At 39.2% G+C, this 21,646-nt stretch overlaps 1 protein-coding gene across 1 annotated transcript; it reads right to left on the bottom strand.

Annotated features, from left to right (window-relative positions):
• Positions 1-747: 747 nt before the first annotated feature.
• Positions 748-20,496, bottom strand: LOC113565732. Its single transcript, XM_026988740.1, has 12 exons — positions 20,484-20,496; positions 20,231-20,427; positions 20,055-20,181; positions 14,288-14,540; positions 13,507-13,626; positions 11,408-11,508; positions 9,999-10,310; positions 9,282-9,662; positions 3,382-3,638; positions 3,102-3,306; positions 1,418-1,425; positions 748-957 (listed from the first exon to the last, which is right to left on the bottom strand). The coding sequence occupies exons 1-12, from the start codon at positions 20,494-20,496 to the stop codon at positions 748-750; spliced, it is 2,184 nt and encodes a 727-aa protein (XP_026844541.1).
• Between the last annotated feature and the right edge of the window lie 1,150 nt (positions 20,497-21,646).

The raw sequence follows: 21,646 nt of genomic DNA, 5'->3' as shown, positions 1-21,646 counted from the left end.
ATGGAAGTTCGGTCTCGATAGACGAAGAGAACATTTGAGAAATTAAAGCTCCATATTCGAAGCTGTTTCTAATCAACAACTAATCAAGTTGGCGCGTGTTTTGAATCGCGTTTGGTATCTGGGGAATTATTAAGGAATTTAATTTGGGTTTGCTTCACTGGCCACTACAAGGAGGGTCGACAGGACTCCATCCTGGGGTGTGCCTCTTTTACCATTTAAGCGGTGCCCCACTCTGATTGCACCCGTCTGCAACCTAGGAGTTTCCTTATCCACAGGTTGATTGCTGGGTGTGTGTTAGTCGCTACCAGGCGATTTTTTATTGCGTTCTATTTGCCTCCAAGAGGACGCCACAGCAACTGCTGGCCTATGCGAAAGATACCTCAATTCTCGAGGACTTTAAAATCTCTTAAACACTGCCGCGACGTTCATAAATATTCTTTACAGGGTCAGAAAGGCATACTTCTTGCTATTACTATAATTTACAGCAATATGATAAAATCTTATCGGAGTGTCGGGTATAAAAATACACTCAACAGTAAATTACATTCATAAAGATGGCCATATCAATTACTTATCTCAGACAACATAAATTTGAAAAATCAATGACAATCATAATAAAAACAAGGTGGGGATGCAATTGGATCCTCGTCATGTTATCACCAGACTCCGCTGTCTTCTTGTTTTGTCTTTTTATTTTGCAATAGTTCAGAATTAAAGATTATTTTATTCGGAAGAATTCCATTTTATTTATAATCGTACTAATTTACTCAAAGAATTTTTGCTCTCTTCCAATACCTCTAAGATATATGCTGTACTCTCATCATCGTCTTGTTTTTCATCTTTAAATAAAAAATTTTCGTGTACTGGCATTAGTGCACGCAGAACACTTATGGTATTGTTATGGTCAGTTTCCTCATAGCCAGCATAAATACGGCGTTTGCAATTACATTCATTTTCCTGAAATATAAAGAAAGAGAAGTAATATTTAAGTTCAATCTATATAAGAGTAAATTTTTATTTGTCCAATATCAGTTAAATGACTGATAGATGAAAACAGCCTAACTTAACCTTAATAAAATGTACTTTTGGTAATAGTTTTGAGGCTGTTCGTGAAGGTCAAAGTTTTCAGCCAGGCAGGCTCCTGTTTTCATTTACTTTTGCGTTTTCAGCCCAAACGTTTCCTTTTCATTGTTAGATGGAAAAAATTTTCCCAATTTTTTGTAAAAATGTAGTGCGGATGCCACATTTCAGTGTAGTTCGCGGAAGAAAGCCTTTGTTAGGCTTAACAACCGAAGTATCGATACCAAAATCGCGCTGCGTCAGCTTTTTGCACGAAAACGCAAGTTGTTGTTGCTCTGACCAATTATTTCAAAGCAAAATTTGAAGTTTAGAGTTTGTACCTGTGAGATAAACGCACGTAAGGGCCTTACCACGTAGGGGTATGTGTGATTAATGTTGGTAAACTGAGCCCATAGACTATATTAAGAAAGGGATGATTTCACTTTCGAAAATACAGCCAGGTATCAAATCTATCTTCGAAAACTCATGGCTTATATTCCGTTTTTTTTTTTTGAGGAAATTCCTATTATGAATAGATTTTGACCAGATGCAATTGTTCGGAGCAGCAGCCGTTAATAGCTCTTAAGTAACATCAAAATCGTATCTCTTAAGCTTTCTATTATCGCGCTCAACCCTGAGCACGTATGCACGCTCTCAGTGCATACACGCAGACACATAAGTAACGTTCTTACTTCTTATAATCCACTGCTTCGACCCTTCGGTCAGGCAGTCGGTCAGTCCTCTTCAAGCCAGTCGGAAGCCCTGGAGCACGCGCATATGTGAATTGGACCTGTCTGAAAGCTGCCGAAGCTTATCCACTGACCCAGGTTCCACAGCCTGGAGCGCCAAGATCTCATTGATGTGTGCCTGAAAGACCAATCGTCGATTATTGAACCTGTTTTCCAACTAGTGCCAATCTAGTGCCACAGCATAATTGCCATCTAAGATTTCCAGCGACCGAACAGTCTCCAATGCCGAATCCCGCAGACTGGAACGCAAATGCTGGAGCTTTTCTATGTTTGTTAAGTCCGGATGGCTGTCGATGATGGTGGCAAACATTGAATCCAGTTCGCATACCCGCAGCTAAGCGTCGGCAATTGTATAGGAGGCAGGGAGGTAGAAATTGCCAGCCAAGGTAGAATAAAGCGGCATGCGGCCGCTACTCTAAGCCAAGTGTCTCAAAAATGTCACACAATCCACTGTGAATTTCGCTTCGATCCGATTCCTCAAGCACGCCGTGAAACATCTTAAATTTGCCGATCAACTTCTCGACTTGCTCTTGCTTTACCACGAGCATGTAGTAATCACAGTCCGACGACTCATTCTGCCAAGCGGTAACTAACCTTTTCATCTTTTCCCATAATTCCGTTGACTTTAGCTTCAAAAAAGACACCCTGTTTTGCTAACTGGTCATATTGGAATATCGTTAGCAGCGACGATCGTCTCTAGCGAGAAGATGATCGCAAAGAGTAACACGAGCAATAGACAACAATAACCGAGCACAGCAAGCGAACAGCTATGTACAAACCTTATATACAAAGGCGGCCGGTGTAAGAAACGTTTCTTGCGGGAAGATGACCGAAAAGAGAAGCGCATGCCAACAGCTATGTGCACTACCGAATATGCAGGCGAGGCCCGTGTATATATGTATGGATAACTTATGTGGTCGATGACACTGGGTGAGATGGCAATTAATTTAGACCTTTAAATGCTATATTAATTTGTGATTGCACTGATGGAAAAACTGGAGAGATGTCAGAGGAAGCCCAGGAAGCGAGAAACAAAGATTAAAAAAATACAGGAATATGAAAACGTGCAGAAACAAAAAAATCCAACCAACTTTCAGAAAAAAAAAATGTTATTTAAATTTTTTATAATTTAGGTTTAGTTTAAAATGAAATAAATAGTAAAATAAAGTACTTTATCGATACAAAAATTAATACAAATTGAGAATTTTATATAGGAAAATATGCACCGGTAACACGGTTAAACTTTAAGACATTATTATGAAGCTTTTATACAATGTAGCATAATTTGTCCACAGTGCGGCTGTTGCATAGGCATTCTCGGTAATACTTGCCGGTATCCCTCAAGATTTCCACCCCTTGTCGTAATGTGTACACCGGTAGGTTCCCGAAGCGCTTTCCGGCGATTGCCTAAGCGTTCTCGACAATACGCACTGCTATTCGCGTACCATTTCCCCTCCCTTTCAGCAATGTTTATACTAGTAGGTATAGATACATATAACTGGAGTTATTTTGTTGAGAATAATATAAATAATAACACAAACTTTATTTATTTATAATACAATTTCTAACTTACTTTTTGACTTCCTTTCGAGTTCTCATCGGTATCTTGAGGACTACAAAACCATTCGGTACTAGCTGCCATCAAATCTTCAACCTTTGGTCTAAAGCACTTGCACCAAAATACAAATGGTATACATATAAAGAAGAAACAGTTTACTATAAAAATTCTTGTTTTAGAAGTGCATTCAAAAATAATTCCCGGCTGAATGGTATTAAATCCGAATTGATTTATTGATTGAACACAAAAGCCGAAAATACCTTTTAAAAAGCCTGTGAACAAAAAATTATATTTTATTATACATCATTAAGTAATAAAGAGCAGTTAAAAATGTTAAGGAATAAATAAACTCTATTAAGCTATTAAGCGGCCGCTGCTCAGCCGAGTACGAGATATTCAGATATAAGGAGACGAAAGAATTCTGCTGCATATGCATATGCGGTAACAACAACAAAATGCACTTCTTCTATGCCGCAACACTGGCAATAATTTACGATGTTTAAGCTGCTAGACCCAACAAACTCTTTTAGTTTTATTTGTTTATTTAATGTTTTCTTTTTATTTAACGTACATGCAGCGCTAATATGGGTGTATTGTAAATGTTTTGGAAAGTATTCCGTTGGCTTTGAAGATATCTGGATTTTGTACACAGAATCACATATAATTATGTGAAACGTTTCATAAAAAAACGAGGGGGAACGTTGTGAGTTGCTGCGGAGACCGCAACTCTACATTTATACTCGATACATAGTCAGTGTGGCTACATTGAGCGACAATGCGGGGGCTGATGGGGGTGTGGCGAAATTTTGACACGAAACGGTCCGATATCGTTCTCTTTCGTAGTGATCAGACGTGTTTTTGTTTTGCGCTCCGCATTTTTCCTTTTGTTTCGAATAAACAGCCGGAGTTTTCCTAATTAAATTCTAAATATACTTTCTAACCAGACAACAATCTGGAAACCTATTCTTTTACGCGAGTGCATGCCTTTTGATTTGTGTTAAAATATTATTTAACTTTTTATTTTTCGGCGTCGGCTTGTGTTGTGTTGTGTTGTTGCAGTGAGTGAGTATTGCATTGCAGTCCGCTCTCGTCTGGTAGCTTTTGTTGTCTTATCACTCTCTCGCTATCACCTCAACCTCAATAACTGTTCTTTCTCTCTCGCTCTTTCAACTTTCTGAGCAATAGCGCTCTCTATCTAGTAGCTCTCGCTATAACCGCTCTCCACTCTGCTCTCTTTTTTTCTTACCAATTCCGCTTTGAGCGTTGTCTGGCACATTGGTCTGATACCAATTTGTTTTGGAAATTTTTAATTTTTTTGATTTTAATAAAATATTTGAATAATAAAAAAAAATGGAATTCGCTGTGGTCTGCGCTAAAAAAACCTGCAAGAAGCAGATCACTCACGATCAGCCAAATGTCCCCTGCTGGCTCTGCGACAGCGTAGTCCACGCAAAATGCGCGGGATTTTCTGGCCTCGTGAGCGATGCCATAGCCAAACGTAATGGCTTGCATTACAGTTGCGAGGCATGCCGTGCGGTGGAGAAAGACATGGTGGCTTTCATGAGGCAGACGCGGAGTGGCTTTAAGGAGCTGACCGTTGGTTTTAAAAACCAGTACGATCGGCTCCTAGCCATGGAGGCTCAGTTTAGCGGTTTAAAGCTGCTGAATGAGTCTCCGAGGCGCAAAAAGGTCACTCCGCGGGACCTGCAAGTGCCAACCGTCACTCAGCCGTCCGCCGCCGAAAAATTGACTCCGACCACTCCAAGTGTACAGCAGTTGATCTCGTTTGCCACTCCAAAGGCAACGAAAGCTGCTGGCGATGCAGATTCGGTAGCCGAATTCATCGCCTCGGAGAATGTGCAGCCAAGTACGTCTGCTGCGTCCGTGTCCGTGGTGTCCGCAAGTTCACTAGTTGTCCCGTCTATCCCGATCCCACCAGTAAATAGACGTTCCGGACCTCCGGATATTGCCACCACAGGTACTAGACCTGCGGTGACTAAACCACTGGTGGGAGTCCCACCAAAACGACAAGTTTTTGTTTCACGGCTGGCCCCTGACCTCACATCTAATGATGTAACTGCTTTCATTCAAAGCAAAATAAAAGCCGTGGGTTTAAAGGTGGAGAAATTTAACTTCTCTTATGCCAGGGAGATAGCGTCGTTTAAGATAAGCATCTCCCCAACTCAATTTGACACCATTTGCTCCACCAAATTTTGGCCGGAGCATTTGGTGGTGAAGGAGTTTAAGGCTAAGAAGAAGAATAGGCCCCCCATATCGCTTCCAAATCTTTCCAGCGTGCCACCCTCAACCTCTACTTCCTCTTCCTCAACTTCCCGTCTTGCTCCAACCTTTGCAAAAAACTAACTTCTCTTTTAGTAACCTATCAGAATGTAAGAGGCTTGCGTAGTAAGCTCAGCATTCTTTTCCGGGATAGTGTTGCATTTGCTTCCCACGTTATTGTGTTTACTGAAACCTGGTTAAAGCCGGACATTCTTAGTTCCGAGGTTTTGGCAGGTCGGTACACAACTTTTAGAAAGGACCGTTCGTCTCGACGTGCAGGAGGGGTTCTAATTGCAGTGGACTCTTACTTCACGTCAGAACACTTCACAGTCCAAGTTCAACAGGAACTGGAATTCCTGTGTGTAAAACTGATTCTTCCCGCTTTCGCTATATTCATTACTTGCTCGTATATCCCACCTTCTTCGGATATTTCAATTTATGAGCAGCACTTGTCCGCTTTAACCGCCGTTGCTTCCTCGCTATCTGATAAAGATCGTATGATAGTTCTTGGTGACTTCAACTTGCCAGGAACTGTTTGGTCTTCGGTAAACGAGTCTAGTATCCTAGTGCCCATGTCACGACATGACTTTGTTGACGGCTTGCTTGACCTGTCCTTGTCTCAAGTCAATCATGTGAAAAATTCCTTGGGTCGATTGCTTGATCTATGCTTTGTATCGGATCCGACCATAGTGTTGTTAACCCGAGCCCTTCCGCTCACTATACCTGAAGACGCCTACCACCCTACTTTCGAGGTGTCGCTAGACATAGGACCAACTGTATTGGATCGGTCGAGTAGACTACCTGAACGTGTCCGCTGCTTTCGTAAAGCCGAGTTTGCGAAGCTTAATAACCTAATTAGGGATTTTGATTGGTCCGCTTTGTACTTGTGCACTGATGTCACAAAAGCCACAAACATTTTTTACAATGCTCTTGGCACATTTTTTGATTCTTGTGTCCCGCTCTCTTGTCCGATTAGATCTGGAAAACCCCCTTGGTTTACCAAAGAGTTATCCAGTCTAAAAAACTTAAAATCAAGACTTTATAAAAAATTTCAAGAAGTGGGTTCTCCTACTTCTCACTCTCGTTATGTAATAGCTCGGTCAAACTTTTCAGTTCTTAATGCTCAATGCTATAAGAACTACCTATCTCGTTGCAGGATACGTTTTTCTCAGGACCCTAAACAGTTTTACTGCTTCGTAAACAGTAAGCGTAGAACGTCCGCACACCCATCCTCGCTATCATTTTGTAATACGTCGGCAAATAATGATCAGGCAATTGCCGATCTTTTTGCCCAGTTTTTCCAAACTACCTATTCTGAGGAACGCTACTCTGGTCAACCGTACCCATACGGATTACCGAGGTCGAACGGCATTTTCAGTCCCTTGTTAAATGAGTATTCCCTACTTCAAGATCTTCGACTAGTTAAGCCGGTGTTTTCACCGGGTCCAGACGGGGTTCCAGGTTGTGTACTCAGGTACTGCGCCGAGGCTCTGTGTGGACCATTGCTTAAACTATTCACCATGTCCATTGATTCATCTTGCTTCCCCCCAATCTGGAAGGAATCGTTTATAATTCCTCTCCATAAAAAAGGTAGTAAGTCTGATGTAAAAAATTATAGAGGTATAGCAAAGTTATCCGCTATTCCCAAATTGTTTGAGAAGGTTTTAACTCCGCACTTGCAACATCTCTGCAAGTCACTTATATCTCCAACTCAGCATGGATTTATAAGGCGGCGATCAACCACCACGAACTTGTTAGAGTTTACCTCTTTCATTATTAAAGGCTTTCAAGGTAACTTACAGACGGATGTTATTTACACCGACTTTAGTAAAGCATTCGACTCTGTAAACCATTCCAACCTCCTGAGATGGATTTCTAGCTATCTTTGTTCTAGGTCTCAAAGAGTCCTCTTCAAAAACTCCCTCTCTTTACCAGTAAAGGTTTCTTCGGGAGTACCACAGGGCAGCCATCTAGGCCCCTTACTCTTCACACTCTTTATTAATGACTTGCCTTCAGTAATAACATACTCTCGAGTACTTATGTATGCGGATGATGTTAAACTCTGTGTCCAGTACAAGGACATTTCATTTCATTCTCGCTTGCAATCCGATCTCAATAGCTTTCAGTCATGGTGTTGTGCAAACTTGTTACACCTTAATGCCTCGAAATGCAAAGTTATTACATTTCATCGTTCTAACCCTTTGTTGGCTCCCTACACCCTATTTGGGGGTTCTCTTGAGAGAATTACCCTGGTGGATGATCTGGGTGTTATGTTAGATCCCAAGTTAAAGTTTTCCGAACACATTTCTACCATGGTAAATAAGGCCATGGGCGTGCTTGGGTTTATAAAGAGGTGGTCAAAGGAATTTGACGACCCCTATATAACAAAGACTCTCTATACCTCGCTTGTTCGTCCGATCTTAGAATACGGCTCCTGTGTATGGTGCCCTCAGTACAAAGTACACCAGGACCGTATAGAATCAGTACAGAAAAACTTTTTACTCTTTGCTCTGCGGGGCCTTAACTGGGATGCGGGTGTAAGACTCCCATCTTACTCTAGTAGACTATTATTAGTAAACCTCCCATCCTTAGTTAACCGTAGAAAAATGCTTGGTGTGATATTTATGCACAACTTGATCAGGGGTGACATAGACAGCCCTGATCTGTTGAGCCGCATAAACTTCACGATTCCTATTAGACTGACTAGAAACTTTATACCGTTGTTCCTTCCACTTTGTAGATCGAATTATTCCTTGCATGAACCGTTTAGGGTCTTATGCTCGGACTATAATTCCCTCTACCATATTATATCCTCCACTAATTCTCTTCCTCTTATTAAATTACTAATCCTTACACACCTTTCTAGTAATTAGTAATTGTAGTGGTATTTGTATTTTGTATTTTATTGCATGCTTAATTTCTTAATAAGTTTAGTGCTAATTTTCCTCGAAGGTTAGTCTAATATCTATCTTTCTTGCATGCTCGCGTTTGGTTCGGCTACGCACCGCGCGTCATGCGGCAGCGCCCCTCGGTCGGTTGGGCGGGAGGAGGGCTGCGTTTTGCCTGGGATCCGCGCGTAACAGCCTTCTGCTGGTGTCACACGGGCCACTTGACGGTGCAGTAATTGCATCGCCTCTTGTTAGATGCAGTCATTGCATGTCAACGTCCAATATAAGTGCGATTTCAAATACTCTTCGAAGGTAACAGTCTATAGAAGCCCCGGAATGCAAACTGGGAAAAGTTTAAAAAGACAGTTACTTCGAAGCTCGCGAGTCCGGGCTCAGTAAAATCTGCAGAGGACATAGAGAACTCTCTAGATACTCTATCCAACGCTTTACTGGACGCCTACCAACATCTGCCATTTGGTTGATATCCCATTCCGGGTTGAGTTGATGTTATTTTTTGCATATTTGGGATTTTGCGATTTGGAACCACCCCCTATCGTTCTGTGCCTATCAGACAGGCACGCCTTGGCATAACTTTGCCCAGTTCCCCCCGACATACAATCCGGAAGGAACCGGACAATTCCTTTAGATAGACATTTCATTACCTCGGACAAAACGCATTACCCGTTGTTCGGGGTACAGTAGTGTCATTGACAATCGGGCAGCCTTTGACTGACTTTATTGACTTACCTAATAAAAACAGCAGTATCAATATAAAAAGAGCTAAACGTAGAATTGTAAAAAAAAAAGAATGGTAGAATCTTAAATTATTGTTGGCGTTACTGCTCTCCAGGATGCACATATCATTTCGCTCTTCTGCAGGTGGGCAACTCAAGAGAAGCCCGGCCTCATTTTCTGAATTATGGTTCATTTTTTCACAGACATTGAAATTTATATAAGTTTCCAATTTTTCAAGGCAATGGCAGCGACATCTCCAGACACAAAAACATCTTGAATGTATTTTAATATCCATTGACCTCTTTGCTACATTGGCCATATTTGCATTGGGCTGTTTTAGGGTTTTTAGACGGATTCCCGCAGTGTCGCTTACCATATTGGTCTTAACAACAACTGAAAAGTAAACAATTAAATTAGTTCATAATTTTGCGAATACACCTAATTCTGTTTTTACACGGTAGATTGGTTCCTAGAAAAACCATGTAAAAAAAACCGTGTGAAAAAAGACATTTATCGAATACGCAAAAAAACGAAAGAGAAACAAATATGTACATATTCTCCTTATGCTCTTTCTTGTTTTCGTTTTGTTTCTAGCTGTTTGTGAGCTGTGTGTGTTTTTTTAAATTTGTGTTGTGTTATATTAAACCGTGTTAAATGGAGCAAAACCGTGTACAAACATTAGATTTTAATAGAAAATAAATGATTAATATTAAAAATATAATAGCTTACCATCGCAACTAAATTTAATGTTTTTCTTTAAGCCAATTATTAAAGGCAACATAAATGATACAGATTCACCAACAGATGGCAATAGTACTTTCTTAGCAGTTATTGTACTTAATATCCCCATTGATTTTTGACAGTTACAAATATATATAACAAATTCCTTCGCTTCAAATCCTTTGTTAATAATTTCGACTATAATTTGAAGAGCATCTTTTGTCGTGGTATCAGTAATAACTCTAGATATTTTCACTTTATAAAGATTTTGTAATAAAGGCGTATTCTCTCGGAAGGGCATTTTGATTTTCATGCTAATTGCTATTTGCATGTTAATATGAAAAATAAATATAAAATATCATCAGTATCATAGTATATCATGGGTAATTTCATAGGGAAATACAATAAAGTGTACATTTTATATTTTTTCAGATCCGACTCTTACTCGTGTGCTATTGTGTAATACTATTATTGAATAAAAGAGAGAGTAAATTGAAACCTTCACATTGAAATGTAATATTCAAATACAAAATTTCAAAGACTAGTAACAGAAATAAAACTTCAGCTGCTGATCCAATCAGTTCTGCTACTGCCACATGACCAAAAAGACCAAAAAAGACCAAAAAGATAACTGCGCTTTTGCCCATCCGGTCAACACAGAAGGCGAATAACCTTATCAAAATTTGTAACATATGATTACTCTTAACTAAAAATGTATATGTAATCCCACTTACATACCTACATATTTATTAATATAATATATATACATAAATAAAATAAATATATAATAATAATAATAAATAATAACCATAATTCATTAAAAATTATTAAAGCCCTGTGTTGAGCGTAACTCAGAGGCGTAACTCTCGATTGATTCAAATAATCACAGAAAAAAAAAAGATTTATAAGAGAAAAGTGGGATATAGCGATTATGAGCGTAGTTAGAAGCAACCAAGCAATAACAAGAACAACATGCTGCGCTAGGTTCAGAGATCTGCTCTCTGTAATGCTTTTTGTGCTGCAGGAACACCCTAATTCTATCGGGAAAATTTGGTTTGATTCGTGGAGTAAAAACTCTATTCTGTTCATATATTTACACTTATTACCTGGTAATTGTCCTTCAAGCATTTTAAAGTACAAGGGTTTCTCATTATTTGGAAATTTCTTCAACTTAGTTATCGAAGCTGTATAGTCTCTAAGGTTTTCTATGCTTTTAATTGAAACTTTGGATTTTTCTGACTCCTTTCTCATATTAGCTTCTATAAAGTTTTTGAGTTCATGTTTAGGTATAACATTTTTGACGCCATCAAAAATTACATCGCTTCTGAAATTATTAATATAACCGTTTTCAATAGGTGTCCTTCTTTTAGAATCTGTTTTATTTATCGATTTTGCTTTTTGAATAACAAGTTTGTGACCATGTAGCCGTGTTGACTTTTCCATCTGTAGTACATCTATATTTGTAGTAAATAGAATTGAAAGATTTCCGTTTGCATATATTCCAGTTAAGCTATTTAATCTGTCGATTGTATAAAGATAAATTTATTGATTAGATATGAAAATTGTAGCACGTAATGTAATGCTCTAGGCAGAGGAATCAGCCACTAGAAATTGTTTTGTTCGTTCCGGGTATGTATAGGAATTTAAACAGAGACTTTTTTAGAATGTTTTAATTATTGATTTTGTTTTTTGAATAACAAATTTTTGACTTTGTAGCCTTGTGGATTTTTCCATCAGATCAGTATTTTAGAATACGACTTTTTAATCCACAAAAACAAAAAATTGATTCAAGATTAGTCGTTTGATACTCGACTCTAGATAGAAAGTCTTTCTCCTGACAGAGGTACCTCCCATCCGGGGGTCTGGAGACGTCTACAAATAATAATGTTGAGTTTCGTCTATCATTCAGTCTCTCTTTTCGCAGAAAAGTAAGCAAATAACACCATTACTAAACATTAACATCGGTTACTTATCACAAAATAAAATCATCGCGCTAGAACCTATGCAGTTGATCTAAAAGAGAAAGGCATTTTTATACCCGTACGCAAAACGAGTGGACCTAATTCGGTTTTCACACGGTCTTTTGTTTACTATCAACAATTTTTAATTATACCCGATACTCAAAATGAATATTGGGGTATATTAGATTTGTGGTGAAAGTGGATGTGTGTAACGTCCAGAAGGAATCGTTTCCGACCCCATAGGTTAGGTTAGGTTAGGTAGAGGCGGCTGCCAGGCTCGCTCGGAGCCCGGCACAGTTAGGCCGGTTTCGGCCCGTTGTGATACCGCTTGGGATCATTCCCTCCCTGCAGTGAGATTTCATGTCAACAGTTGTCCCATCCAGATGCTCTTATAAAGTTTGCGATCTTTCTGGGACATAGCGTGGACATCTCCGAGATGTCGGTCAGAAAGGCGGAGCCCAAGTGATGCAGCCTCCTTCTGCTGAGAGCTGGACAGGAACAGAACAGGTGTTCCGCTGTCTCCTCCTCGTCTCTGCAGCTGCGGCAGAAATCATTGTGTGGGGCACCCAGCCTACTGGCGTGGGTGCCTACTAGCCAGTGTCCTGTGAGGGAACGTATGACTGCGCTGCACCTTTCCCTGCCTAGTTTACAAAGCTCTGCGGTGGGCTTCTTATCTATGGTCGGCCATGTTTGCCGAGCTGTGCGACAACGTGGCCCTATTTGCCACTTGTTGTCTGTTAGTCGCATGTACTGCTCTTTTATGATGAGCTTGCAGGTGGCCATAGGCATTCAAATATCCTCCTTATCTTGGAGAAGGGGGGTCGTAGTACCAGATCTGGCCAGCTCGTCCGCTATGCAGTTGCCCTCGATGTCCCAGCGGCCCGGGACCCATATACGGCTGATAGCAAATTGCTGAGCCATCTCGTGAAGAGATCTTCGGCACTTCGCCACAGTAGCCGAGTTCGAGGAGATCGCGTTAAGTGATCTGATCGCCGCTTGGCCGTCCAGCTTTGAAGATGCTTATGGCCCCGTCTGGGCCGGGGAGTCCCTCGAGCCATTCGTCTCTATGAGGGATAATTGTGCTGAATGGAGTCTCCGTGTTTTCCCTTGGAACTTGATAGTCCGTTCTTGCTGGGACCATGTTCGACCCCATAAAGTATATATATTCTTGATCAGTATCGACTCGGCGTCGATTGAGCCCTGTCTGTCTGTCCGTCTGTCCCTCCCTATCAGCGCCTAGTGCTCAAAGACTATAAGATTTAGAGCAACGACATTTTATATCCGGACTTCTGTGATATGTCACTGTTACAAGAATATTTCAAAAGTTTCACTACTCGCAACGTTACCACTTCTTTTTAATGTATCTGAAAAACAATCTCTCTTAAATACGTTTCCTGGGGACCACAAGCTTTCTGGTGCCATTAACAATTAATCTGTCTATGGTTGGCACCAATTTAATATATTTACTTGTATACTCTTTGAGTATTGCGTATATTCTAAAGACTTCTATTATTTTATTATCAGTATAATAAGTCGATGATTACTGGTATACTTACAATACAGTTGGGACAACCCTCCACCACCTATTATGACGCTTTCTAAAAATATCAATTTTAGTTGCAACGAAAGGTAAAGGGGTACTCATATCGTAAACGGAGTAACTGCCGCTTGTTTCCCTGTAAATAGAAAACAAAACATATGATATAGAACAACGAAGTTACAATTAAGATAGTATAAACAATTTTTTGACCGTAAGATTACTCTTTCTGTGTTTGATAACACTATATACTAAATTATCTATTTTTTGTTTACATAAGAAGTACTTAGAAAGTAGCTATGTCCGTCAGATCGTCGACCTCAGTTTCTGCCCGACTCACGAGCAGAGTCAAACATCCGTAGCTGCTCTGACAAACACACTCTTTCTCACGATACAGAAAAACAGATTAGCATGTGGGTTTCGTTCTTTATAGTTTTTAAGCTCTTTGGAACCATTGAACGATGATCCGAATGAAAGACGGTACCTCTATTTGTAATTTCCACACATTCAGCTTGCCATTGGTCTTGGTTGGGAAACTGCAGAATGATTTTCTTCGGAGATTCTGAGATTTTCAAATATAATGCAGTAATACTACGCTTTTAAAAATCAGCCAATCTTATAGAAAATTAATTAATCGATTATGAAGTAATGAGTATGAGTAATGAACGCTGATAATTTCAAAGTTAGGTCTTGTCCTATACTCTGTTACATATTTCGGCACGCAGAGAATGGTATATACTTTCAACTACAAAAGACATTTCCCTAGGTGTTTACAAATAAAGTCTAAAAGTATAGCTTACCATGTGGTACTTAGATCACGGGTTAGCTTTGACTTTTCACAATTGCAATCATTTGGATTACGAAAGCAACCGCATGATTGACGAATTGGCTTTCCGTTAGATCGATCCTCATGTTGTGAGTTAATATGACAGGGATTAAAGTAGTACTGGTTTTTTGATACAGTTAAGTTGCCATCATATTTATTTTGTGATTTACCTCGTGAATTTTTATTTTTTCCGCCACAAGTATCGCAGGGAATTTCATCATTGTCATCTAAATTTTTAAAGTTATAGTTTTCATTATTTGCTAAACATTTGTGGTTTTGTAGATTTGGTATGAAATGTGCGTTTCGTTTGTTTATTTTCATATCTTCAGACTGTGGAAAATAAATCGATTTATAATAATGGTCAATTGAGCTTCTTGATAAAGGCTTTGTCATAATGGTAGGAACATTCTTTATAAGATTACGATCGGGTATATAATATTTTAAAAGAATTTCATTTTGAATACTATGGTTTTCTTTATTACTTGAATATTTAACATCATTTAAGTTATCTGTAAAAAATTATGTTTAATATACATATGTATTAAAACAATATACACAATAGTATGATGGGGTACTGGTATGGGTTAGCCACAAATAAATAGTTGATCTACGTTTTTGTGACGTGCCCGGGTATTCAGTTCTTGTTCAACAAATTTATACCACTAAAAACCAAATGCACCAAGCCAAGACAAAGTCCATGGTTTACCAACGAGATAAAAAATAACATATCACCGAGATGTCTTCTACAGTAAATGGAAGCGGTATAAAACGGACCACTTCCGTTTAAGGTACAAAGAGTTAAGAGCAAATGTTAACAAAAGTATAAGATCTGCTAAGCGTAGTTACTATAAGCAAAGACTATACAATACCAAGATGTTGCATGAGCGACCAAAAAGCTGTTCTATGGCGGGTCCTAACATTAGAACCCCAACGGCACGAGGGAGCGCGCGGGGCTTCAATTCCCTTTTCGCCTGTACTTCGTCTCTACCGCGACCCCGCTGCCCATCGGTTTTGTCTGTTCGGCAATTCTGGACTCTCGAGCCTCAGCACCGTCGAAGCGGTGGTCGCGGATCGCCGATGTCTTTGGAGCGGCACAGTGGGACCTTTGGCCGTCTCAGCTTGCTAAATTAGTTAGTGAATATGATTTTTTTACTATTTCGGCTGAGTCCCCACTCTGCCGCGCCAAAGACATCAGCGACCACGCTGCCCTACGGTTTCGGCACGCAGACGATTCATATTTTGTTTTTGTATTCTTTCTCTCGAGACACACCGACTCGACGCTGACCGAGGCATTGACGAAGCCGAGTAGCATTTCGGAGGCGAAGGTAGCGTAAAAGAGAATTGAAGTAATAGCCCCGCGCGCCCGTACCATGAAGCGTCAAACGAAAATTGAAAAAGAATTTGTTCCTCATGCAACATCTTGGTATTGTATAGTCTTTGCTATAAGTCTAAGTTCCAAAATTGCTCTACCATTAAGCAGATGTATGCAGATGACTTAAGCATTCTTATTACGGTTGTAGGTAAATCGACCCTTAGCTCCTAATGGACCCTTAGCTCCTCCTAGCTCTCTCAGGGATATACGTGACTGGGCGGAAGAAGGACCTCATCCTCTTTACCAAAATGAACACCCTAAAAACTTACCAAACTAGGCTAACCCCACAATCACAAGTAAAATACCTAGCCACAGTAAAAATTTATTTTTACATTACCATTTTTTTGGCACAATCAATCACTTACCTGCTGAAAATCCAACGAGATTCTCCTTAGTCGGCAGTGGCATAGTCTTTTGTATTTTCTTTCTAAAGGGAAAACTGCATTTCATATTTATTGAACCTACACAACCAAAAACAATTTGTTGTTCTACTCTTGGGGAGGGTATTACATATAATGCATAGAGAAAAGTATCTATAAAGTACATAGTACACAGTAATGTACACCTAACTATTGATGCTGATCAAGAATATAAAGTATATGGGGTCGGAAACGATTCCTTCTGGACGTTACACACATCCACAAATTAGGAAACGTTGGAAAACCAAATTCTTTCTTGTTTATTTGTGTTGTCTTATTTTGAACCGTGCTAAATAGAATAAAATCCTATACAAAATTTAAATTTTTTAATTTTCAAACCGTGCTCATTAATTTATTATGACTTTACCTGGCCTATTAAATTCGAAACTTCGAAAAATATCTAAAACGAGCGGGAGCGTTGTGAGCCGCGGAAATGCCGCGTCCCTACATTTACACCCGATACTCAGACAGAGAAGGCAATACTGCACGAGAGAGAGTGTGCGAGGGAGATAGCACGTAATTAAGCGCGAGAAAGGCGTAGCGGAACCACTGCAAGGGATCATCAGTTTGAAGAACATGTTTTGACACGCAGACAGGCAACCTGAACGACATGGCCATATTTACTCTATTGATATAGAATTCATGTGTGTTCTTCATATGGAACCTACCATTTTAGTTTTTTCTGGATTGTAAGCGTCTGGTCAAAAAAAATACTCTCTCCAAGAACTAAGAACAAATGGCAAAAAAATGTATATCTTACTCTGAAATAGCGGGTCCGAAATTTGTCTCATCATAGTCGTCGTTTAATTGATAATCTGCAATATACTCCTGTAAAATTTAGATTTTTAAAAATAAATAACAAGAATGAGCAGAAAACAGTCGAATGTTTCGAATATAATACTGTTATTTTTCTACGATTCTTACTCTGGATTGACTTTGTTTTATGTGATTTATGTGATTTTCTAAGCAACGCTGAGTCAAGACTGACTAGTTCTAGTATAATGGCATGACAACACAATAGTCGGCCAACATATATCCGCTAATTAACTAGTTTTTCACAAATTAATTTCGTCGGACAATTTTTGGTTGCATTACGTGTAATGCTCTTAGTCAGACGGACGGGTCCATTGATGGTATGGACAGTGAGGTTGTCGCTATCGACTTTAGAATCTGTATAATTTTTCCTTTATTATATTGACGATCCCGAGTCCGCGATACCTCTTAATTTTTTTATTATTTACTATTATTTCTATATATGGTCTTCCTCGGTGTCTTCCGAGGCACTCTGCTGAAAATTTACATCCATTTTCATTTGTCCACTTTGACATTCCCTTGATCGTTTGACCGGCTGATTCGGTGCACTGCTACCCGCCTGAGTCTGATTGGTTTGATAGTTAGTGGGATTCTGTGCACTGCCCTGGTTTAGGAAATTTCTAAATTCATTAAATAATCCTAGAATAATTTCTAGAAGTACTTCGGTTTTGATTGTTAGAATCATTACAACTATAACGAGTGTAATAAGTTCCAACATTCCTACGATTGCTATTTACGTTCCTTGGGTGTTCGTGATACTTACGAAATTTTCGTAGATTCCTAAGTCTTGAGCTGATTTGTCTATATTAGCTATAGTAGAAATGTCTTTCTTTGCTAAAATGATGAACAATTTATTGGGTAAAGCATCTTCTATTGTATAACATATTCAGCTAACTGACATAACCTTTGATTTATATCTATCAAGCATGTGCACATAAATGTTCAACTGTTTTTTCTATTTATACATTCTTGTTTTTATTCAGACAGACGTATGTAACATCAACTCAGCTGCAATCAATACGTTAAGCCCTGTGAAATCTTGTTAAAATTACCTTATCATAAGGATCTGTATATCCTTCTAAAATTTTATGTCTGTCAGTTTTTTGATTCGGTTCCATGTAACCTTTTTGAGAACATTTGTTTTCCATTTCATGGATTTGTGAATTATCCAACATATTTAGATCTGTTTGATTAAAGTCAGAGTCTGGTATGTCCGTATAAGCCTCTGGTAGATCTATGAAATTTCTTATTAATATTTTCCATCTTTCAAATATATATAGAATATATAAAATAAATATTACCATTTCCATCGGGTGTTTTAATAATTCGAACTAGTCCCAGATTCCCATTATAATTCTGATTAAAACCAGATATATGCTGGAAAGATGCTGTGTCCCTTTCCCTTTTTTTTCGAATTAATTCTTTTTTTGGCATACCGGATTTACTTTTCACAAAGGCTTGCGGGCTGTTTCTTTTCACTATAATATATATAATCATAAATAAGTTAATTGAAATAAAAGCCAGCGGGAAATTTTTATGTGTATACACGTATGCGCCTGAAAATTCAAATACTCCAGGCTCAGTCCTTATATCCGATTTAAATAAAAGATCTGTTATGTAAGAAACATATTTCAGGCTATGTGTCATTTTGTCCACGTTCTGCTAGAGCAAAGATATTTTGTATCCAGACTTCTGTGATATGTCACTGCTACAAGTGTATTTTGCAAACTTCGCCCCGCCCCCACAAAGAACGAAAGTCTGAAGATACGAAAAATATAAAAAATAGTGCAATTTTAAAATTGGTCCGATATCACAGGAGTGTGGATACCAAATCTAATTGCTCTAGCTGTTATAGTCTCTGAGATCAAGGAACTCACTTGCCAAAGATTTTCGTCCTTTGTGGGGGCGGAAGTGGGCGAGCGATGTTTTGAAATATACTTGTTATAGTGACATATCACAGAAGTCTGGATACAAAATGTCGTTGCTCTAGCTTGTGAGGGCACAACCTTCACAAAAGGGCAGCAACACCACCCCCTGGAGGGACAACTTATGATTTTCCTTATAAATACTCATTATAATTTTTGACCCACCTAAAGACAATGCCATGAATTTTGATTTACCCTCCCCTCTGTAGATACCTTCCCAATTATAATAAGAAATAGGTTAAGGAAACCCAAAACGACGAGGCGTCTTAATTTCTATAGGGTAAAAGAACACTGAACCAGTACCAAGAACCAACCATATCATCACCAGCGGTGGCCCTACCGCAACACAGCAGCAGCGCACCACGGAAACGAAAAGAAAAGCACAAAAGAGAGGGAAAAGGAGAGAGAGCCAACGATCGCTCCCACTCTCACACCCACGCATCCAAAGCCAGATTACCAACGGCCAACACAACAGCAGCGCCACGAATACCAAGAGAAATGGCAGAAAAGAGAGGGAAACAGAGAGAGCCGATCGATCTCACACCCATGCTGCCGAAGAGCCGACGGCAATACGCCTAAAACCATCCCCGAGCAAAGGCCGGCAGCCGAAAGCTGCGAAGCAGCGAAGCGGCAGAGAAGCTGCCGAAAAAGATAAGAATGAAGCCTGGCTTGGTCCAGCGGGAGCGAGACTCGAGAGTGATTTCTGAACTCCCACGAGGATCAGTAACACAAATTCCTTTGCCCCAAGTACTACTATAAACAATGCAAACCAATTTGTGTGGGGGAATTTTTAAATCCCCAAATGTAAATTTCAGTCGTTAGACAAACCAAATAATCCGATATCAAAAGCAAACAAATTCCAAAATACACAGAAGATTCAGAAAATTGTCTTTTATAGAGATTTAGCTTTAAGTAAACCCCTCCGAACCATTCCACACTCTATTCCACATAAAGCCCAAAATGTGAGGAACGCAGATTTTGCGTGTAAGTTATTATTATAACATAAAAGCCATAAACTAGGGGAAAATGGTGTGTGTTGCGATAATCGAAAAGAAACGGACGCGAAAGATCCATCCCGGTGGAGCCACGACGAAGGCCAGAGCCAACACCACCAAAGGAGACTACGCGCCATCCAGGGTATTAGGGCGCGTGTCGCCAAAATAATTTGTTCTCTGCAATTGATAAATATTTAAACTGTCTAAAATTACTCACATCGTAAAAGTTTTTCGTTTCTAAATCTGTTCAAGAATTTGGGTAGTTGCGAGTCATGATCATCATGATTCATGGTATAATTGACATCTTTGTTAGGCTTCTTATCGATGTCCTTTTCCTTAATTGACTAAAACCACATTATCATTTTGTTTCGAATTAAAAAATCACGTACTTACTTTGACAAATTGTAGTGGATACATACTAATCGGCACGCCTCGACTTACTGCAATCAAATATGGAGATAGCATTTTTACATTGGACCGTTTTGTGATCTCATACGTCTCATCGAGTACCCAAAACTTTTCCAAATTTTCCTTATCAAAACTCGGACTAATGTGCATATTGACAATTAGTTCCGATTCGCATGATCCGTCTTTTTTATATAAAATTGCATTTATGTAATCTGACGGATGAGAATCTTTAACACACTTAGCAAAAGCATGTTTTAACACAACTGTATATAATGCGTATATAACAATCACAAAGATTTCCCGTTTCATTTTAATTATTTGACTTATTTCTTTTCTTATATATTCTCAAAATATTTTAGTTCGATTTGATTAAAATCTCAACTCATTTAAAATATATGTAATACAACGTATTTCTGTATTTTTGGAAGATATTTGGAGGTTTTGTACATCGGCGCGGACAAAGACTGATTTTATCCCTAGTGGATACAGTAGTGGGATCGGTCGTCGTAAGATTTGTTGATTTTTCAATCCAATCCAATTTTTTCCAATTTCTGTAGCTCCAGATTTAGTCTTTGAAATGTTTTCGCGATGTCCGATATGATGACTTTTTCTTCTAATAACTGCATCTTACAAAAAGCGATGTAATTACTGCACCGTCAAGCGGCCCTCTACACGTGGATCCCAGGCAAAACGCAGCCCATCTCCCGTCCAACCGACCGAGGGGCGCTGCGGCATGACGCGCGGCGCGTAGCCTAATATCTGTTAGACTAATATTTGAGGAAAATTAGCACTAAACTACTAAGAAACTAATAATTTCTTCAAAATACAAATACCACTACAATTACTAATTACTAGAAAGGTGTGGGAGGATTAGTAACTTAATAAGAGGAAGAGAATTAGTGGTGGATATAATATGGTAGAGGGAATTATATTTCGATCATAAGACCCTAAACGGTTTATGCAAGTAAAAATCCGATCTACAAAGTGGAAAGAACAACGGTATAAGTCTATATTATATTATCAACGGTATATTCTAGTGAGTCTAATAGCAATCGTGAAGTTTATGCGGCCCAACAGATCAGTTCTGTCTATGTGATCAAGTTGTGCACAAAAATCACACCAAGCATTTTCCTACGGTTAGCTAAAGATGGGAGGTTTACTAATAGCAGTCTATTAGAGTAAGATGGGAGTCTCACACCCGCATCCCAGTTAAGGCCCCGCAGAGCAAAGAGTAAAAAGTTTTTCTGTACTGATTCTGTACGGTCCTGGTGTACTTTGTAATGAGGGCACCATAAACAGGAGCCGTATTCTTTGTTATATAGGTGTCAACAAATTCCTTTAACCGCTGCTGACCTATGTATGTACATACCTATCGAGGAAATCTACTTGCTACCCGTTCTG

The sequence above is a fragment of the Drosophila persimilis genome, unplaced genomic scaffold (genome assembly GCF_003286085.1).
Source record: "Drosophila persimilis strain 14011-0111.01,24,50 unplaced genomic scaffold, DperRS2 tig00000000-arrow-pilon, whole genome shotgun sequence".
Taxonomy (NCBI): Eukaryota; Metazoa; Arthropoda; class Insecta; order Diptera; family Drosophilidae; genus Drosophila; species Drosophila persimilis.
This window is presented reverse-complemented; position numbering and strand designations above follow the sequence as displayed.

Excerpts from the sequence above, each read along its gene's own strand:
- LOC113565732 (XM_026988740.1), bottom strand. Across the intron at positions 20,182-20,230 it reads ATCCACTACAATTTGTCAAA|TCAATTAAGGAAAAGGACAT; the intron begins GTAAGTACGTGA and ends ATGTGGTTTTAG. Across the intron at positions 13,627-14,287 it reads CGTGATCTAAGTACCACATG|GGAAACAAGCGGCAGTTACT; the intron begins GTAAGCTATACT and ends TTCTATTTACAG.